At 40.6% G+C, this 20,715-nt stretch overlaps 2 protein-coding genes across 3 annotated transcripts in view; both read left to right on the forward strand.

Moving 5' to 3' along the window:
* The window catches only part of igsf11 (immunoglobulin superfamily member 11), a 67,159-nt gene extending 55,600 nt beyond the window's left edge, over positions 1-11,559 (forward strand). For both annotated transcript variants that reach the window (XM_034700303.1, XM_034700304.1), the window contains 5 exons: positions 3,414-3,621; positions 4,168-4,323; positions 5,958-6,080; positions 6,232-6,379; positions 6,667-11,559. In XM_034700303.1, the coding sequence (XP_034556194.1) occupies positions 3,414-3,621; positions 4,168-4,323; positions 5,958-6,080; positions 6,232-6,379; positions 6,667-7,231 (1,200 nt within the window). In that variant the 3' untranslated portion in view covers positions 7,232-11,559. The remainder of the gene's footprint in view (positions 1-3,413; positions 3,622-4,167; positions 4,324-5,957; positions 6,081-6,231; positions 6,380-6,666) is intronic.
* A 1,418-nt stretch (positions 11,560-12,977) lies between these two features.
* sarm1 (sterile alpha and TIR motif containing 1) lies at positions 12,978-20,572 on the forward strand. Its single transcript, XM_034701818.1, has 8 exons — positions 12,978-14,185; positions 15,240-15,858; positions 15,944-16,156; positions 16,240-16,331; positions 16,413-16,739; positions 16,889-17,078; positions 18,126-18,247; positions 18,573-20,572. Exons 1-8 carry the CDS (start codon positions 13,722-13,724, stop codon positions 18,676-18,678), a joined length of 2,133 nt encoding a protein of 710 aa, XP_034557709.1. The 5' UTR covers positions 12,978-13,721; the 3' UTR covers positions 18,679-20,572.
* Positions 20,573-20,715: the final 143 nt, after the last annotated feature.

The following is a 20,715-nucleotide window of genomic DNA, read 5'->3' on the forward strand; positions in this document are numbered from 1 at the left end:
TTAAAGGTTTGTCCTTGCTGCTGCAATTTGCTAAATTCTGCAAAGTTCTCTGCTCACAGTTGATTAAGATGAAATAAGAGTGAGTCCTGCCTGAAAAATGGAACTGGATCTTATCCCGTCTTGATGTTGGGTCTTTGTTTATAATATAACATAGAGTATGGTTTAGACGTGCTCTGTTTGCAAAGCATCTTGAGATAACGTTTGTTGTGAATTGACATTATATAAATAAAGAGAGATTGATCGATTGGGAAGCCTTCATGATATTAACTTAATGTTTTATCTCAAGTGCAGTTAAACAACATCCCTTTCTACTATTGTCAATTTTTTCCCTTCTTATTTCTACTGCACTTCTCTGCTACCCTGGTAAAGCTTATGTGGTTCCATTTGATTTGTCTACATGCAGCTGCGGGACATACAAGCTCACCTGCCTCCCTTCCCTTTGAACCCTTGCGCTAGTCGGCCGTCCAAATAATACAATCATCTTCTGCACTAATTGTCTCACGCCTATTATAGGCTCTATATCACAGCTGTTCCCACCACACATATACACACACAGACACACACACACGCACACACAAACAGGCATACACATAAACACACACAACCACCCACAAATATATATATTTATGTACCCACTATGTTGGAGTGTGAATAAACTTACCTATAATATCAAGCACACTGCATTTTAGGAACATGTCCTCCCAAAAAAGTACAGCAAATACTGAGGGTGCAACTGTGGCCCAGTGGTAGAGAGGTATGAATGTGTGTATGGGTGAATGTGACATGTGATGTAAAAGTACTTCAAATGGTCTTAAGACTAGAGGAAGCGCTTTCCATTTTGAGATGATGGAAGAGTCTCTTGTGTATTGGTTCTTGGCGCATTGACAGACAATATTGGTGTGCATCCAGATTTGGGTTTGTGGTGCATAAAAGGTAAAGATGAGGCTAGAAAAGTGGACGTTGATTGATTGATTGAACTCATACACTATCTATCTTCATTTCTATAGCGCCAATTCACAACAAATGTTATCTCAAGACGTTTAAAAAAGAGCAGGTCTAGACCATACTCTGTTATATTATTGACAAAGACCCAACATCAACTCAGGATAAGATCCAGTCCCATCTTACATTCAGGACTATCTCTTATCTCATATTAATCCACCATGAGTAGAGCATTTTGCAGCATTTAGCAAGTTGCAACGGCAAGAAAAAAACTTTTAACAGGCAGAAACCTTGAGCAGAACCAGACTCATGTTAGACAGCCATCTGCCTCGACTGATTTGGGTTTGGAAAAAGGGGTAGATGGAGATGGAGATGCAGAGAGAGAGAGAGAGAGAGAGAGAGAGAGAGAGAGAGAGAGATGATAGTGATGATGATTGTGCTGTATTTGTACTAAGGGTTTAAAGAGGATCAGTAGCAAAAGTTTACCGCTGGGTTGGACATAAAGCTAGAGTCTTAAGACTGTTTTGCTATTACAGTGCTTTGGCACTGTAAAAGCAAACAGCCTTAAGACAGCAGCATAGCCAACCAGGTCAAACAAGAGGATGAGGTGATTTAGACATGCTCATACACACATGTATGGGTCAACAAAATTGATGTAGACAGAGTCTGGAGAGCGGGTGGAATGTGACATGACATCAATTGATGTCAATGTTCCTTTAATACAGTATTGATCACTGTTAATTGTGTAGGAGTGTCAGTAAACAAAACATAGATACAACTCAGAGAAATACAAAAAACACCATAGCATCAGGCCTGCTGGAATCATGAGCTTGGGCATGCCAGTGTAGCATGTGAGGCCCACTGATTGGATTAGTATTATTAAGTATACAGTTTAGTATATTGTCAAGTCATGCAAGGTATGTAACTTTTTAGGTCATTAGGAAAGCCAGGTCAAACTCATGCTGTGTGACACAAATTGAATAAAAGAAAAGGGGAGGAGACAACCAGACGTAAAATGGGGAAATATTTGATCAGAAAATATTGAATAAAGAAAGACGTAAGCCAGACTATACAGTTATTCGACTTTGAAATAGTCTATTGCTGAACAATCGTGCTCACTTACACACAATTCAAAAGTGATACACTCTTCTTGAGTGGATGAATGTACAGGGAGACACTGGAAATGCTTAGAATGGTTGCATGATGTCATCACAGATGAAGCACTGCCTATTCATCTGCACATAGGAGGAAAAAGCAAACATACTACATCACGGAAATTGAAGCTGCATGATTTATAAATGTTGCAGAGAACACAATCAGATATAGACATGTGCACTTTCATCCCAACTATTACTTCTACCTCATACATACACATAAACTCAACATAGAGCACACACACACTCACACACTTACAGATGGTTGTTTCCCTGCCTGGGCCTCAGAGCAGTTCAATAAGAGCTCTTTTCACCAAAGTGAATAGACCCTCTGATTTCCCTCAATGCTTTGTGTGTGCTTGTGTGCATATCTCCGTGTGAGTGCCAGAATTGCTTGCACGTAGTATATGTACATGTGTGTCCTGTTCAGATTTTGTGTGGGCCCAGCTGAGGGGTGAAAGCAATTTTGCATGTGAGTGGGTGCCTGACTTTTGTGTATGCACCAAGTGTTTGCTTGTGTCCTCTTTATCTTTTGTGTGGGCACATCTGATGGACGAGGGCTGGTTTGCACTTAGCTCTGTCCCACAAATGAGCTGTTAAATCCAAGTTTTCAGCCTGGCAGGAGCTTTTGCACTAATTATTCATTGCATATATAATTTTAATTTAAGACACGCTTACCTTACCTTCAATTCATAACTGTAGATTTGTTTTATCAATGCAGATGTCTTCTTTTAGTGTATATTATCAGCATTATAGTTTATGATGTATTGCCTGTGCAGAACCCTCTTTGCACAGCATCTGTTGGGACCTTCATATTGCAATTTAATTGCTTTCCTTTTCCAAAGTTGTAAATGTTGCAGAAAATTAAGTGTATGCTTTTATCTGAAGAAGCAAACACTACCATGAAACCATTAAAGCATACTTTAATTCTACTTTAATTTAACCTGGGAATCTGCCCTCTGAGAAAAGGTTTTTGTTTCTTTGTTTCTTTGGACATAAAACTGCCTTAATTCTCTGCCAACTGTCGAGCTATTTCCCAGTCTGAAAGTAGAACTAGGTCTCCCTCTAGTGACAGATATGGAAACAGGCTTCTAGAGACATGTTCAAGAATGAAGAATGAAAACTTTTTGGAAACGTAATGAGACAAATTTGGCACCCAAAGATACAATCCCTTGTACAAGAGGAGTGTTTTTTTTTTAGATATCAGATATTTGTTGATAATAGTCAATTATCTTCTCACAACATTCTCATTGTGACCTCTCTGCCACCTATATTTATTTCTTCCTTCCACCCCTACTGTCCAACTTCCCAATCCAGGTCATAATTTACCAGGGTGGCCAAGTGTTCAGCCTCGCCAATCACCTGAATGGCCGTGTGGGCTTTGTGGCCACCATGCCGAGTACAAGTGCCTCCATCTTCATCAATAACACCCAGCTGACTGACACTGGGACCTATCAGTGCCTGGTCAACAACTTCCCAGACAGAGGGGGGCGCAACATTGGCGTCATTGGGCTCACCGTGCTAGGTAACCAACTGCAAGTAATCAGAGAATGCTTATTTTCACTGTTTTTAGAAATAAGACAAAAACAGCTTTTATGTAGATATACAGAATATATTGGCACAATTCTATGACGCCTTGTTCAGTACATAACTGAGAACTTGTTGATTTTTTGTTTGTTTTTTGTTGCACAAAATATAGTTTAAGTTTCAGCTAAGGTCAAAACATGTGCTTTTATACTGAATAATGCTAGGGTTTTGCCTAGTCAACCTTCTTGACCCTTGGTTGCCCTGAATTTTTAGGGCACTCATTTCTTCCAATGGTAGAAAAAAAAAGTTAACAACACTTTAAACAGAGTCAGATTTATGAGAAATATGCATTACTTTTATTTCTAAATTTGCATTTAATGAGACAAATCCTTTAAAATGATTTTTAAACAGTTTACAAGCAGCATCTAAGAGGTTGGATTCATGAGTCTACTCCGCCTTTGAAGAAATGTAATTTCCTTTGCAGTAGAAAAATCTTTGACTTGCTTTTTAAAACAATTCCACCCATGCTCTCTCTTTCTGCCAGTGCCCCCCTCAAAGCCAGCATGTCAAATCCAAGGCACACTGGATATAGGCAGCGACATCATGCTAATCTGCAGTTCAGAAGAAGGCATTCCCACACCGTCCTACTCCTGGGAGAAGCTGGATTCTCTGCCCAAACTGCCGCACAACGCCATGCAAGGTATTTCAAACAAGCCGGCCACCAAGGTTCCCTTTTGACTCACGTTTGCTGGTAAATCTGACACACCCTTAGCACGGACTTAACAGCAGTCCCTAATCATGTAATGTGCGTGTCCAATAGCCCTCTCCTCACTGATCCTACTGAGGGTCAATAATGGATAGATGGAATGATTCAAACATGAGAAATTTGAATTTTTGTGTCAGGAAGTATTATTTTTGTGTTGTCCACCTTGTGTATGATACATAGAGTTTTACTTTTCTCCCTCATTCTTTCACACTGATTACAATAGTGACACATTTTTGGTTGTCTCCTGCTATCACATGCTGAAGTGTCCTTGGATAAGACACTGAACCCCAAATTGCCCCTGGTGACATGGATACTGGGGAGGTGTTGGGGCTGAAAGTTTGAGCGCAGCACTAGTGTAGGGCAGTAGCGGCACTGGTCAAGCAGAGGCAGAGACCAAAACTCTTACAGCTAAAATAGACCGCCTAATTGGGAGGATAATTTGTCAGGGGATTGTGAGACACGGACGAATGGCAAATGTGGAAGTAGTGCAGCTCAAGTTGCCTGTGTGAACTAGCTCACAGGCGTCGCTTCACATTTGTGTTCTGAATTGCATCACATTTCAATAGTATAGATATTTCAGTTAAAGCAGGACTTTGCAGCTGTTAAGCTATGGTGGCCTCAGACTGGAAGAGTGTGTTGGCTACATGAGAGCTTACAATTTACATTGTTACAATTAGAATTTTTAGCAGCAGCAGAATGATTGGTTGATAGAGGTTGAGGCTAAATCTGGTTGGTTGGCTTGCTTCTATCTTTTTTTTAAGTTGTGTTTTTCTGTTTTTACACCGTTATTTGGAGAGGACAGGACAATGGATAGAGGAGGAAACTGGGAGACAGCAGGGGAAGGATATGTGGGAAGGGAGCCGCAAGCTGGAATTGAACACGGGCTGCGACTTCACCATAAGGCCAAGCACGCTCCTGTCACGCTCCTATCTTAACCCTAACCCTGTGACATGCAAAACTCCTCGACATGAACCACATCCCAACTTGGGCATAGGTGTAAGGGCTCATTCAGTGCTGCTTGCCGCCCTACTCTTCAGCTTTGTCCACTTTGTAACATTTCCTCTTTTTAAAATTTTTATTTTTGGGCGTTTTACATATTTCATTTAGAGATAGGACAGAACAGTGGACAGAGCATTGTACAGGGAGAGAGAGCAGGGCTGGATACCCACGGGCTGTCCACTATATGGCTGAGCAGCTTAACCAGCAGGCTAAATATGTGCCCAACATTTTTTCTTTTTGGTGGTAGTCCTTTTACCTATAACCTTTTACATCAGAGGATTAAATTATGCTTTGTGTTATGTTTACGCTTTTTGAATTTGATTCAAACCTAACTGTAATTCATTTTCTATGCTTGTGTAGTTTGACATAAACAGATTTGAGACTTTCTGTCATGTTGCTGATAACAAAAAGTGAAAATCTGGCCTAACTCCACATGTTAAGGAAACACTGATGCCCTATTACTAGCAGACACCCTGCCTCAACCCTCACACTTTATGGTATTATTCCCCTTTTTGTAGTTTGTAGTTCTGACACTTAACTTACCATGTGGCTCACTGTGTGTTCTTCAGATCAGATGCAAGGCACTGTCTCACTGAGAAACATCAGCACCAGCACATCAGGACTCTACCAATGTACCTCCAGCAATGCAATTGGCAAGAGCACCTGTCTGCTCAACCTGCAAGTTGTAGCACGTAAGTTTATTCGGATATGGCTCTACTTTACTGATCCACACTGTTGAGTCATGGCTGTGAATATCTAGGGAAGTTCATTTATAGCTTCTCAAAATACTGTCAGTTGTTTGGAAAGTGTTTGTGAAACCTCTCCACTGTCTCTGCCCTGCAGCTCAGCCTCAGAGTATCGGGCTGATAGCAGGGACCATTGCTACAGGAGTCCTCGCTGTCATCATTTGTTTCCTGATAGTTGCAGTCACACTCTTCTACTGGAAAAACAAGAACAAATATGATGAGGAGGAGATACCAAATGAGATCAGGTTTGGCTTGTATCTATGATCCACAGTGTTTTTTCTGTAATTGTTACGGATTGTTTTTTAAGTCCAGGAATAGTAAAATGTCCCAAATCAATCCGTATCTAAATAAAGACTTATCTTCAAAATTCCTCATGGAGTGAAGTAATTGTTATTTTTGTTGATATAAGGTTTGCACTTATATTGCTATTAGATTATTTTGATTCCAGATCCTGTTATAGTGTTCTGTTTATTGAATATTTGTTTTTCTAACCATGACATATTAATGACACCAACTTCTATCTTCTTAACAGAGAAGATGACCTTCCTCCGAAGAGGTCGTCTTCAGTAAAGGCTTTCCATGCAGACGCCTCATCTTCAGAAAATGATACTTTGACATCTACCAACACATACAACAGCCGCTACTGGCACAACCCCAAGCCCAACTATGACACCAACTCGTATACACGCTACAATGGAGACACTCGCCATACCTTTTCTACCCATGCTCATGGACAAGGCCAGGGACAGGGGCAGGGGCAGGGGCAGAGCACAGGACACAGCCACAGTACTGTTGTCACAGCACCAGGTTCAGCCCCACTATCCCGCCATATGCAGCCCGCAACAGCAACAATTACTTCATTTGCCAATGGCAGCCACACACTACCGCCACCAAAGACTTTGGTTGTCACCACAAACTCTGCCCCTTCTCCGCCTACTATTGTGCGCAGCAATGGCTCTGTGAGCCTAAAACCTGTGGTACCTTCCCCACATGGGCAACACACACACTCCTATGCGGTGAGCCAAGCTACACTGGAGCGGATGGGGGCAGTGCCCGTCATGGTGCCTGCCCAGAGCAGAGCAGGTTCCCTGGTCTGAAGTCTGATTCCCTCTACTGTTATCTCAGACAAAAAACTAATTCATATTGTGACTTTGTGGAGTTCACCGCTGATAAACAGACTAAACATGAAGCAATCGACCAGCTGCCCTTTCACCACTGTAACTTTGGATAAATCCTAAACTGGTATTTTGAAGTGAAGAGTTTATTAAAACACTTGCTCATTGAACCCTTCATGGACAAAGCAGGACTTGGGATTTAATTTTTTCTTGGATTAATTTCCCTGGCATGTGGTCGGAACTACTTTTAACCCCTTGGATGTTTTGACAAAGTACATTTTTCTTCAGAACCATCATTTTTCTTAGCTGGCTCAGTGTGATCATCATTTTTGTTTGTTTGTTTTTTTGTTTGTTTTTTGGACTCAAAGCAATCTGTTTTAATCTTAGAGTGTCAATTCAACATAGTGAGACAGAAACAAGCATGTCATATACATGTATTTGTCCCTTGTTTTAGAATAACAAATTAAGACAAAAATATTTCCAATGATTTGATAATTAATATAATTGACTGTACTAAAACCGACAACATTATAGAACTCTGAAGAGAGAAGAGAGTACAATAATATAACTATGTCAAGTAGGCCAAGAGAGAAGGGTAATATTGGTCACAATACATTGCATAGTATATTGTGCTTCACTTCATGCACTTTTCTTTTTGGTTATGCCACCATGGAACTGCTGTCTTATGAGCAATATTTTTCACCTATTCCGCAAAAACAAGTTTTTTTCTCAATGCACAAATTACAGTCAGCATACGACAATCTACAAAGCTTTGTATTTTGAAAGAAAAACTACACAACACTTTTCTAAATAGACAGCTATCATTCACTTAATGACCAGACTAGACTTCAACTCTCTGGTGTTTGTCAAAAGTCTTTACTGTGTTTTTCCTTGCTGTTGTTTGAGACACATGATACTGCTTTGCGATGAAGTTGTTGTAAATGCTAACATGGTGTGACGGCTAACGTGATGATAGGAATCAACCCAACAAATATTGCAACAAGAACTGGACATGGGGCACCTGCTCTTCCAACTGAGCTCAAATATTTTCAACACATATTGTAACAATAGGCTAAAATTTTAATTTGATCATGTCTGAATGAAAACATATATGACAACTCACTTGTCTTAATTTTAATTTATTTGTAACAATGTCTTACAACGTGTTACAAAGTCTGTTACGGGACTGTTCTAATGTTTTGAATTTTTCAATCCTCAGTCATTATTGTGCATTATCTAAAAAGACAGAACAAATAACTTCTTGTTATTCCATCATGCAGCATAAATAATTTTTTCAGAGTTTGAAGATGCACTGTTTTGGCATTCAAAGTCTTATTTAATTTATTTAACTTATTTAACATGTGCTAACTAATCCATCTTTAACCTGAAACAGACTCATGGTAAATCGTGTCCAAATGACTTCCCTGACTCCAGGATTACTTTTTGTTTGCAAGAGTCATAAGATTTATGTCTTAATCCATTTTCCTTAAAGGCAGACGATCCAGTCGCAGTCCAGAAAAAATGCCATCCTTTGCAGCTAATTTTATGTACTTAAATCATAAATTATCTGACTTCCTCTTAATCCAAACAAGTATTTTGAAAACATTGGCAAGAACTACTCGCTGCTGCACTGTTGTGCTGCTGATGTCATCCCTTAAATTTACACTATGGTGGTTTCATGACAGCAGAACAGCTTAAAAAGTGGTTTGATTGTTTGTTTGTCTATTTCTGTTTGTCTGTAAAGGGTAATGTGGGCCTACTGGTACTGATTTGCCGGTCAAAAATGAATCTTTTTTACAGAGAAGGCAAGCCTGAGTTACTTCTAGTGTTGAATAACCTTTTATTATTTTACCCTTCTATCAGGTACTACAGTTTGTCACAGTTTTGTTCATCTTTGTACATTTAAACCCCTCTATGCAAAATTTCAGAACCATTATTCCAGAAAAGTTGGGACACTGTATAACATTTTAATAAAACATAAATTGATGGTTTGCAAATCATTTCAACCCTATATTTAGTTGTAGTGTAGTGTTAATACAAGATATCAAATGATGAAACTGAAAAAAAATATTTTTCTATCAAAATGAAATGCTCATTTTGAATTTGATGCCATTAACACATTTTAACAAAAGTTGGGACAAGGGAATATTTACAATTCTGTTCGCATCACCTCCTAAACAAGCATTTAACAACTCTGTAAATTTTCTTTTAACCAAGTTCCTGGAATTTTTTTAAAGTCAAAGGTTGTCCTATACTGATATTGGATTTCAGCTGCTCAACAGTTTGGGTCTGCTTTATCATATTTTTTGTTTTATGAGAAGTTGAGACTGCAATAAGACAGCTGTAATACCAGCAGAATGTGCAAGGTCTTCCCGGAAACAGGCATCGTTAACATGGCAGTATATGTTGCTCCATATTGTCCAGCTTCAATGGTGCTTTCCTCTTTTTAGACTTTAGTTATCTTTATTACATTTATTTCATTTTCACTTTCATATTTCAATTTGATATTTCTCAATTTAAAAACACATTATGCACCTTTAGAGACGGCATAGTAGCTTGCGAGATGATTTTTGCGCAGAAGTGGAATGTAGTCAAATATCATTCAATAATCAATAACCCCATCATCTCACAGAGAAACAGCACGCAAGCTAGACTACAGTTTTCTGCAGATTTTTCCACATAATTTGGCTAATTTTGAAAGACACCAACTGGAGCACGCAGTTTAGGTGTAAACTCTACTGTGAATTATTTTCAGCACTTTACTTTATCACCAGAAATCCTATTTGGTTTAGGACACAACACAGACATACTCTTCCGCTTGCAGCCCACTGGTCAGCTGTTCAGGTCTGCAGGCTTCAAAGAGACAAAAGTACAACTAAACTAAATAATGAGTGATTCTACACCCAACAGGCAGAGACAGTAGACCGTATAAGAGTAACATGTATAAAATAAACTAAAGGCAGGATGTAGTTAGAAGGTTACAATCAGCACACACAATATAATAGCGGGGATATCGACAGAGCAGAAAATTATTTATCGTTTTTTTTAAAGGTTGACTGGACTCCAGACTCTGATTGGACTAGTGCGTGACATAAAGTGAAACCATAGTGGAGCAGTAAATGCAGCTAAATGAATGCCAACTTCTGTAAAATACCAAAGAAGAAGAAGAAAATGAGTGTTTATGACTGCGCCGATGACGTGACGTCTACTGCGTACACATGTGGACACCTTCATGAGCTGGAGTTTTAGGAGGAAAAGGTGATTTAATGCACCAGAGTAAAAAGTGGAAAATTGGCATCCATTGTGGCTAGTACAATAACTAGTGACATACAACTCACATCCTTTTAATAATCAATTAGATGCACGAATAACTACATCTTTAGAGTAATTTATATTCTCTTCTTGGTTGTACTTAAAGATGAATCCCTTAAAAAAAAGGACACACTTTACAGAGGTACAGATGTTCTTAAGCTCACAATCTGCACTGGGAACCAAATGCAGAACAAGTCCATTTTGTAGTTGTCTTGCAGTTCCCACTCCCAACCTATCACTCCCTGACCAGCTCTATGGCCGGATATCAGGCTTCACAGGCTGAGTTTTTTTTTAGAACTTAACATTAACACAGGATTTTTGGATGTGATGTTGAGCCAACGTGAGTGATTTCAAATACAGAGTCTATTTAGATGCAGTGCCACCTGAGGGCCTATCGCCCTTGTTCCTTTTGTGGAGATTTCTTAAAATTTGCTGAAATGTTGCTGATTTATAAAATGATCATGTATTTTTCATCAAACAATGACATTTTTCAGTCCCAATATTTGATATGTTATCTTTGAACTCATTTCAATCAAATATAGGGTTTCAATGATTTGCAATCTATCGAAATCAGTTTTATCAACAGTTTACACAGCGTCCCAACTTTTTTGGAATTGGGGTTGTACTTCGGGGCTTAGCTGTAGTCATTTGGTCAAGTCCAGCTGTAACATATTCACAAACATTTCAGACTGGTGTAACTTTCATTTTTAATTCAGTTTGCACAAGCCGTGACAGGGGAAAAAGTGCACAATCCCCAGACAACTACTGACATTGACCTAAGATAAATTAACATCTCATGTTCTATCCTGATGATTGGTTGGTGGGTGGTACACCTGCTGGTATATGGACTGTGTGTGTACATGAATAACGACATGTAATATATTGTTGATTGTAAATATGTAAACAGAACACTAAGGGATGTCTCTTGGTGTGGGGTTCAAATTAAATAGGAAAATAACACTGGAACTTGTAATGAATAAATATATTGATACAGTCTAGCTGGAATCCTACTTATTTGCTTGTTTGTGTGAGGCATGTGATGGTACACATTTCCTTTGTTTTTAAAGGTGTCAGTAATATTTTTCAACGATAAATGATAATCTATACTTCGGTCAAAATGGATGCTTATGGAGCGATATTATTGTAACAAAACTATTTGTAAATGCGTAACTAGATCCACAGGATAACAAGAGGCAGCTCGAGGACATTAAGGGAGAAATTGTGAAAACCACCACCCAACTAGACAAAGGGGACGAAAGAGTAATGAAAGCAGAGGAGAGAATCCAACGGACATTGTTTTCACATACAGTAAGTGAAAATCTCCATATACCTGTCTCCCCAAATAGAAAAGGCACACCTCGCACTCGGACCCCAGCCACCTGAAAATACACACTGGTGAGATTCCTGAGCTTTAAAACGAAGGACACCATTCTCCGTTTAGCATCTGGCAGGGGAAGCATTAACCTGGATAATGACTATGCACCGCGCATCCTCCAAAAAAGACTAGAGTATACAGAGGAACCCAAAGACATCACAAAACTATTTGACATCAATTATGGCCCACTGAACTCAAATATTAAGTCAGGGTGGAATCATCAAAATAAACATCTTGCCACATTTGCCCAGTCTCCTCCAAACGCTTCCAGGAACTGTACCAACCAAACAATTAATATAATTGGATGTATTAATAGCTAGATACTTATGGCAGGAGAAGACTTCTAGGAACTGCTACAAAACATTACAATTGAGAAAAGAATGTGGTGGTATGGGCCTTCCCTCCTTACATGAGTATTACTATGCAGCACAGGTAAGACCATTTCCTTGTGTATGCCAGGATATTCCACAAGATGGCAAGGAAATTGAGAATACATTAACAGAGGGGGTACCTATTACGGCTATGATTGCAGATAACATATTAATAAACAACCCAGAAAAAGTCAGGATACCCTCCATTACGTCCCAAACATAATAAAAAGTCACCATCCGCTCCCTTACATTCCCTTCCTTTTAACAGGCAGAAACCTCAAGCAGAACCAGACTCATGTAAGACAGCCATATGCCTCTCCCGAGTTGGGGTTGGAAAGAGGGATAGAGAGGCGATTAAGAGAGAGAGATGGTAGTGTTGAGACGGATAGTAGTAGTAGTAGTAGCAAAGTAGTAGAGTCAAGCAGCTGGAGTCTGGAACATCCATAGTAATACTAACAGTATCCGCATGCATAGGCTAAAAGTTGTTCAGACTCATTCTCCAGTTTCTCCAGCAGAGGGCTCGTGTTGTTTACAGCCCGGTGATGAACATGCTTTGACTGGCAGTGATGCAGATAGGAGAGGAAGGAAACAGAGATGGGAGGGGTGCTTCTTTAATGTTGTTTACAAGTTATTCTCTAATTTCTCCAGCAGAGGGCGAGTGTCGTTTACAGCCCTGTGATGAGCATGCTTTAACCTGCAGCGATGCAGGGAGGAGAGCAGGAGAGGAAACAGAGAGGGGAGGGGTGCTCCTTATGCTGCTCATCCCCGTCAATATCCGGAGCCGGTGGGCGGTGCTGAGACCCCTGAAGATACCCAGATAGCCTGCTGATGCCGCTGACCAAAGGATCCGATAGGCCAGTGGGGATGCTTTTGCGTAGTGCTGTCATATTTTGTATTTTGTCAGGTGACGCGCCGCGACAGAGAGTCTGATAACTTGGAATGTTGAGACAACAGTCTTTTCTTTGTCTTCCTGCTCAGAGAATTCAGAGATAAACAACAATAGAGGATTTATTCTCCGGGAAACAGGCAGGGAATAAGGAGCTGCTTCGAGGGCTGTCAGATTGAAGCAGCTGGACTGATATTTTTTCCTCTTTTACAGGCTTATCTTCCATCATATTTCGTTAAAGGTTTAAGTCATCTATAGGCCGGTGGGATAAAGAGACAAAGCAGCAGCTGCTGAGGTAGGACTATGCGCAGACAAAATCCAGATCTGCTTATGAGTGTTTACGCGCTTACCGCCTGGGATGACAACGAAAGACGTGATGCAATTTGGTGAAAGCTGTCAACATTGATTTACAACAGAGGGCCCACCTCGGCGCATCTGTGAGTGTTAACGAGGCGTCCAGTATCCCGGAAGAGATTGACACAGATCAGAGCCCTCTGTAAACAAACAACGACGTGTTTCTGCAGGTCTATGCTCTTTTCTCTCGCGCTCTTCCTTTGGAGACTCTACCGACATTTCTCCATCATGTTCAGCACAGACAGACTCACAGTCCCGGAGTATGTCAGCCGGCTGCAGAGGGGCAGGAGCGGCCCTTGCCCAGACCCCAAAGCGGTCTCTCCGGGCATCAATGCTGACGTCCAGGCGGTTTTGGACGGCTCGCTCCCCGCCCTGCGGTGCGCCATCAAAAGGCTGAAGTCAGCCAAAGAAACCTCTGACTCCGACGAGACCAGAGGGGCTATCGCTGAGATCTTCCAGCTAGTGGAGGAGGCCTGGGTCCTGCCCACTGTAGGCCGTCAGGTGGCCGAGGAGATCTGCAACAGGATTCGGCTGGATGGAGGCCTGGAGCTGCTGCTGCAGCTTCAACAAACACCTGCTGTGGAAATCACCTATGAGTCTGCAAAACTGCTGGAGCAGATCCTCATCTCAGAGAACAGGTAGAGTGTACAGGGAAAGACAAAATGACACGACCTGTTCAAAACGACACAGTCCAACACGAATAGGTAATATTTTCACTTTAGATTGTGTCAGGGGGGTTCATTATACTATATGAGGTGTTTTTTGAGAGTCTTATACATATACAGTATGTTTTCTGTATTCAATATCCTCACACACCCAAAACAAGCAACATAAGAACCAATATAATACGAACAAATTAAAAAGGAGCACATGCTATTGAGGTTTCTTGATACCCAAGATAAAACTGCAGAGGCTACATCTTAAAATAAACCTCTCTGCAACCTAATATGATCAAGATAGATCAAGACTTCTGACAGCCTTACAATCAGAAAGGCAAATGCATTCAATTTTTTTCACATAGTTGGACATTTTCATTTATGTTTATGACCTACAGAGGAAAATTAAACTATCAGTTACAAGACTAATCGGTTATTTATAGTAAACAAGTCGCCAAGCAGGTGTCAGGTAGGGATTTACAGCAATCTATTATGCCTGTTTTGTCACATTACAGGGTAAAGGTGATATGTTTGTGAAAAGGCAGCAGGCAGGATGAGATTTGTCATCATAAAAACAGCTGAAACATTTAGATAACAAGAGCAAAGAGATAACACTAACATCATGACACACATAACACAAGGTCCACAGGGGTCACCAAAATTGACACAAGCCAAAAGTTCCTCACAGGATCTATAAGCATATCCTCTTCCTTGTACATTTGCAGATTTGTATTAGTTTAAACAGAAATTGAGGAAATCACATGCAACATTACTTTTTAAGGAAGATTTCTCACCTGCCATCACAAGCTAAAATGTTTCATTTGACATTGTTCAGTGTGACAAGGATGCAGCCTCTGTGCATGGGCTCCACCAGCTTAGATTATCTGGCATCCCAAGAATGACTAATTTCGAAATAAGTTTTAATTAACTTTTTCAGAAGTTTCTCTTCGACTTTCTCTTTTGTATTACATTCCTTCAATCAAATTATTTATATGATTCAAGTTTTGTTTCCACATTTACAAACTTGTGTTTACAGGGATTACATAGCCCGTCTTGGTCTGGGGGTCATCCTCAACCTGACCCGACAGCAGGAAGACGCTCAGCTGGCCCGCAGTGTATCAGGGATCCTGGAGCACATGTTCAAACACACTGAAGAAACCTCTGTTCACCTCATTTCTAATGGTGCCCTTGATACCCTCCTCTTCTGGTGCCGAGGCACAGACCCCACTGTTCTGCGCCACTGTGCTGTGGCTCTAGCAAACTGTGCCATGTACGGAGGCCACCGCTGTCAGAGATGGATGATTGAGAAACAGGCAGCCGAGTGGCTTTTCCCATTGGCTTTTTCCAAAGAGGATGAACTCATTCGCTTCCACGCTTGTCTTGCTGTCGCTGTGTTGGCTGCAAACAAAGAAATTGAGAAAGAGGTGGTGAAGTCTGGAACCTTGGAGCTGGTTGAGCCGTTCATCGCCTCTTTGGATCCGGATGATTTTGCCCGCAGCTTGCTGGACAGTGCAGACAGCATGCAGGGCAGGACGGCCTCTGATCTGCAGCATCTTCTGCCATTACTAGACGGCACAAGATTGGAGGGAAAGTGCATTGCAGCCTTTTACCTGTGCGTTGAGACCAGCATCAAGTCTCGCCAGCGAAATACTAAGGTACGATAATGTTCTACTTCTCACAGAACTCAAGATTGTAGATGTCATTGTCTGTGACTGAGTTTGATTGTGTTTTCCTTTGAAGATATTTCAAGAGATTGGAGCGGTGCAGAGTCTAAAGAGGATCGTCATGTACTCCAGTAATGGGACAGCATGTTCCCTTGCCAAGCGGGCGCTGAGCATGATGGGAGAAGAAGTACCAAAGCGTATCCTGTCAAGTGTCCCAAACTGGAAAACCTGTGAAGTCCAGACTTGGCTGCAGCAGGTTGGGTTTAGTGCTTACAGTGACCGTTTCCAGGTATGTTCAACCACACCGTGTGATAAATATGGGCGTTAAGATTCATACAGTATCTGATATTTCCTACTGTCTGTCTGTTATAGGAGCTCCAGGTGGATGGAGACCTCCTTCTGAACATCACAGACCAGGATCTAAGCGCTGACCTGGGAATGACTGCAGGTCTCACTCGCAAGAGGCAAGTGGTACAAACCAAACCTCAGTGTCCGATGCCGAACTTGTGACTGTTTTATAAAACTCGGTTCTTTCTCACCTTCAGGTTTTTGAGAGACTTGCGTGTGCTGAAAACATACGCCAACTACTCCACATGTGACCCAAACAACATGGCTGACTGGTTAGTTGAAGTAGACCCTCGTTTCCGTCAGTACACCTACGGCCTCGTCCAATCAGGGGTGGATCGCAACAATGTCCAACACCTGACCGATCAGCAGCTCCTGCACGACTGCTATGTTAACAATGGAGTCCACAGAGAAAAAATACTGTCCCTTAGTAGAAGGCCTTTAAAGCCATGCCACACTGATGCCCAGCCAGCAGGACCCGATGTGTTCATTAGCTACCGCAGGACTACCGGATCCCAGCTGGCAAGGTCAGAACTGAAACAAGATTAGTGGAATAGGAGGTCAATTAGGCAAAGGGAGTAGTGAGTTAAATCTAAGCAAGAAGGCCAGAGAGCATCAATGTCTCATTGTATCCTCATTGCTCATTGTAATCATCTGTTTCTCTTCCTGCTTCAAGTCTGCTGAAGGTGCACCTGCAGGTTCGAGGATACAGCGTCTTCATCGATGTGGAAAAACTAGAGGCCGGTAAATTCGAAGACAAACTGATCCAGAGTGTACAAAGGGCACGTAACTTCATCCTGGTTTTATCTGCCAATGCGCTTGATAAGTGCATGGGGGACACTGCCATGAAGGACTGGGTGCACAAGGTAAGAAATTGTCCACAAATTCAAGTTGTTGAAATGTCAAGTTATGGTTTTATGTATTACTGGAAATGCTTGCATCCCAACCCCTTATCAAGACATCCCATGTTCACGATGATACTAAAAAGTACTAAAAATTGGTGAAGGGAGCCGATAAGGTGCAAACAGATTCCCAACCCAAAGAAGTTATCATTGGGTTCTAACCAGCCTCTTGGCTGAATGTCTTTGAGATAAACACAAGGTACTCAGAGAAGATCCCAACCCACTATGTCCTTAACTGATACATTTAGTAGCCTACCCCATGGCTCCTGATATCCCCCAAAGCCTGAGATAGAAAGGACAGATGGGAACCTCCCTTCAATGATGTTTCGTTTAGTTAGGCCCATGACACCTCAGAGAGGCAAAACAGTTAACTCTGGTGTCTCAGAGAAACCCCCCTAACCATGCCAGCTCCCACTGTTCATCATATCCACTAGCAGAACACCCCAACTTAATAACCCAACCCATACAGTACTGCCATGTTCAAAGGACCCAGGCTCCATACATGCAAGCTCCAGGTAGTGACAACACTGATACTACCAACTCTACCACTTGAAGCGCCTGAAGCATGAAATAACATGAAACTGAACATTTAAATTCATGGTGGTGTCTAAACATTGGTTTGCTTATTTGTTATGAAATGCACTGAACTCATTGTGTACTGATCAATTAGACACAAGTATTTAACAGACAGGTAATGATGAGGTCTTGTTTTGCATTGTCATAGGCAAACCACATGTTCCCATTAAATCTCTACTTAATTATGTCTAGATTACACATCCCTTTGTTATTTGAATCAGGATCTGAAATGTCACAAACCTCTGTCTTCTGCCGACATCAAGTCTTACACCATCTCAGTCCTGTTGCTTTCATGTTCCCTGTGTAAACACTTAGCTGAAATTACATGTCACATAAATATTGATGTGAAAAAGATGGGATCAGATGTTTTGTTTATTTTTGCTTGCAGATGTTCAAATGGATTAGTGCTTTGACATACTCTCATTAATTTTGCAGGAGATAGTCACAGCCCTGGCGGGGAAGAAGAACATAGTTCCTGTCACAGACAATTTTATGTGGCCTGACCCCACGTCTCTGCCCGAGGACATGAGAGCAATTCTCAACTTCAATGGCATCAAGTGAGTGAATGAGATCTGTGAAAAACTCAAATAAACCAAAGCTAAAACTATAGCCTTGAATATATTTGAAAATCCCTTAATCAATAGGTTTAACAGCTAATGTAGGAGTTCAAATTTGGGTTGCGTGATTTTCACTATTTCATTTTTCAAGCTAAGATTATTAATATTTGAAAGCCTCTTTAATTTCTTCATAAATAATTCCTGAATACAGCTTCTTGTTGTTTGAGAAAGGTGTTGAGCTATAAGGAATTTATAATAGACATCTTAATTAGATATTGTGTGTATAATTGAATGCATGTTGTCCTTTTTTTTTTTTTTTAAATAGATGGTCCCATGAATATCAGGAGGCCACTATTGAGAAGATCCTCCGCTTTCTGAAACAAGACCAAATGGACAGCACAGACGCCTCCAAAGTGCAGAAAAAGAAATAAAGTGACTCTGTTTGATTTCAGTTTAAATATCCTTCACTGATGCCAAATTTCAACATGGCCAACCGTGAGCCGGCCAGCAGCTTATTCAGCAAATGCATGTGAATTAGATTACATGCTCACACACAAAGACCAGATATAATATACCGCGAAACAATAAATGAAATCCAAAGAGTGGTTTCATTGTATATGATAAACTGTAAGCCTTTAACAATAGTACCCTAACACTGCTGTATATGTGTAACCAGGTACAGTATACGCCTTCTGTCTCTCAGGAAAATAACTGTGATAGATCAGCCGTCATGGGCACCCAGCAAGTCATCAAGTATCCATTTCTCAAGCTTTCACTAACACATCAATGTACTCAATCATCTTTTGTTGAACTTTGTTGAACGTTTTTGTAAATGTATTGTTTGTAGCAGAACAGAAACTTGTCCCAGCAGATGTTTGTATTGATGATGATGGGCTTAGTCTGATGATTGGGACATGACATGTTGTCCAGCTACATAATGTAAAGCTGTAACCCTGATGCAACTGAATATTCATATAAGGGATGTACATGCAAGAAATATTCCAGTGTAGTGTTTGACATTTCCTTACCTCAGTAAAAGTAGGTACAAATTTCCTCCGTCCTGAAAGTGAAAATGATAGTATCTGCTTTAAAGACATGTAACCAGTTATAAAACGGAGTGACATATTAATTCAGTATACGCCTTCTGTCTATCAGTACAATTCACCAGGATTTTCCAACTTATTTAAATCTGTTTTTAATGCAAAACCTGCTTTAAAGTGAGATTTTTCATTGCAAACGTAGTGAACTTAATGAAAGCAGTGAAGTTAATACAATGAAATCCAGCAGTATGATGCACAGAGGCTTTTGACTATAAAGAACTGACGGCAAATTATATCACACCTGTGCAAAAAATAAAGATTATTATTAGAGAGTATTACAAATTATTTAATAGAGCTGGATATAAATAGTAATAAAATATGCATCAGGATGTGATTGTCACAAATTATTTTGTACAATTATTCTACTTATGCCTGGTTGCACCGGCCTCTCTGCAGGGCTTTTTCTGGTCTAGCCTTAATATTGTTTGCCTTCAATGTCAACCCATGTTATTGTACTATTATACTATAGTCCCTGTATGATTAAATCTTTATTCCAAAGTATAGTTAATCAGTGTTTAATTTTTTATCATGATGTTTTAGTGTCAGACAGATCATTCGAAACGAGATGGAATAAAATGTGTTGAAAACACTCAAAGACTAAATCCTTTATTTTCACTTCATTAAACTGTGGGACATTCAAAGAAAAAAAAAATTCAACCATCATCTCTGTCACAAACTATCAAAATGATCCACTTTTATTTTAGCGACTTAATCAATGCTACTAATAAATATTGCACACCTGATTAGGATGAAGAAACAACAGCTTCACAGATCCATTATGTTGGATAATACGTCTACAGAGCAGCTTTGACCACATGAACAAACAAACTACCGGCCAGAGTCGAAAATAATCTCTTAAGGATCAATTCACTTAACCTTTGAACTACCCTTGAGCATTTTGAAGCCGATTTGGTAGCTCCTGTTCCCTCATTGTGCCACCAGGACCTGACCCCTTTGTGCATATTGGCTGTGGGCCTGTGCTCAGGGAATATCCAGTGTTGTTTGTGCTGAGGGGAGGAAAGCTGTCAAAGGAGTTTGGACTGTGAGCTCTGCTTTGTGGAGCGGTCAAGGAGTGCTAACCGTTCCTCTCTCTCTCTCTCTGCTGTGTACCAACAAAATTTGGGCTGTTTGGCCCTGGTCATCTCCCTGATTAGGGTAATACTATGAGGCTTAGGTGCTGACATAACTGTTGTAAATCTTATTAAACCACATCTAATAACTTCTAGCCTAAGTAGTCCGTTTTCCTTCTGGCAAAAGCAGCAGTACCACACTGGGAACACGTCTGCATTTACCAATTAGTAAAAGTACAGAAGTATCACAATAAAAACACACTGCTAATCACTGAGAATGACCTGATTCTGCATATCA

This window comes from Notolabrus celidotus, chromosome 14 (assembly GCF_009762535.1).
Source record: "Notolabrus celidotus isolate fNotCel1 chromosome 14, fNotCel1.pri, whole genome shotgun sequence".
NCBI classification, from domain to species: domain Eukaryota; kingdom Metazoa; phylum Chordata; class Actinopteri; order Labriformes; family Labridae; genus Notolabrus; species Notolabrus celidotus.

Bases quoted from the DNA above. Each gene is read 5' to 3' on its own strand.
- sarm1 (XM_034701818.1), top strand. From the start codon at position 13,722: ATGCTCTTTTCTCTCGCGCTCTTCCTTTGGAGACTCTACCGACATTTC. The intron at 14,186-15,239 runs GTAGAGTGTACA...TTGTGTTTACAG, and splicing joins ATCCTCATCTCAGAGAACAG to GGATTACATAGCCCGTCTTG. The intron at 16,740-16,888 runs GTCAGAACTGAA...TCCTGCTTCAAG, and splicing joins ACCGGATCCCAGCTGGCAAG to TCTGCTGAAGGTGCACCTGC.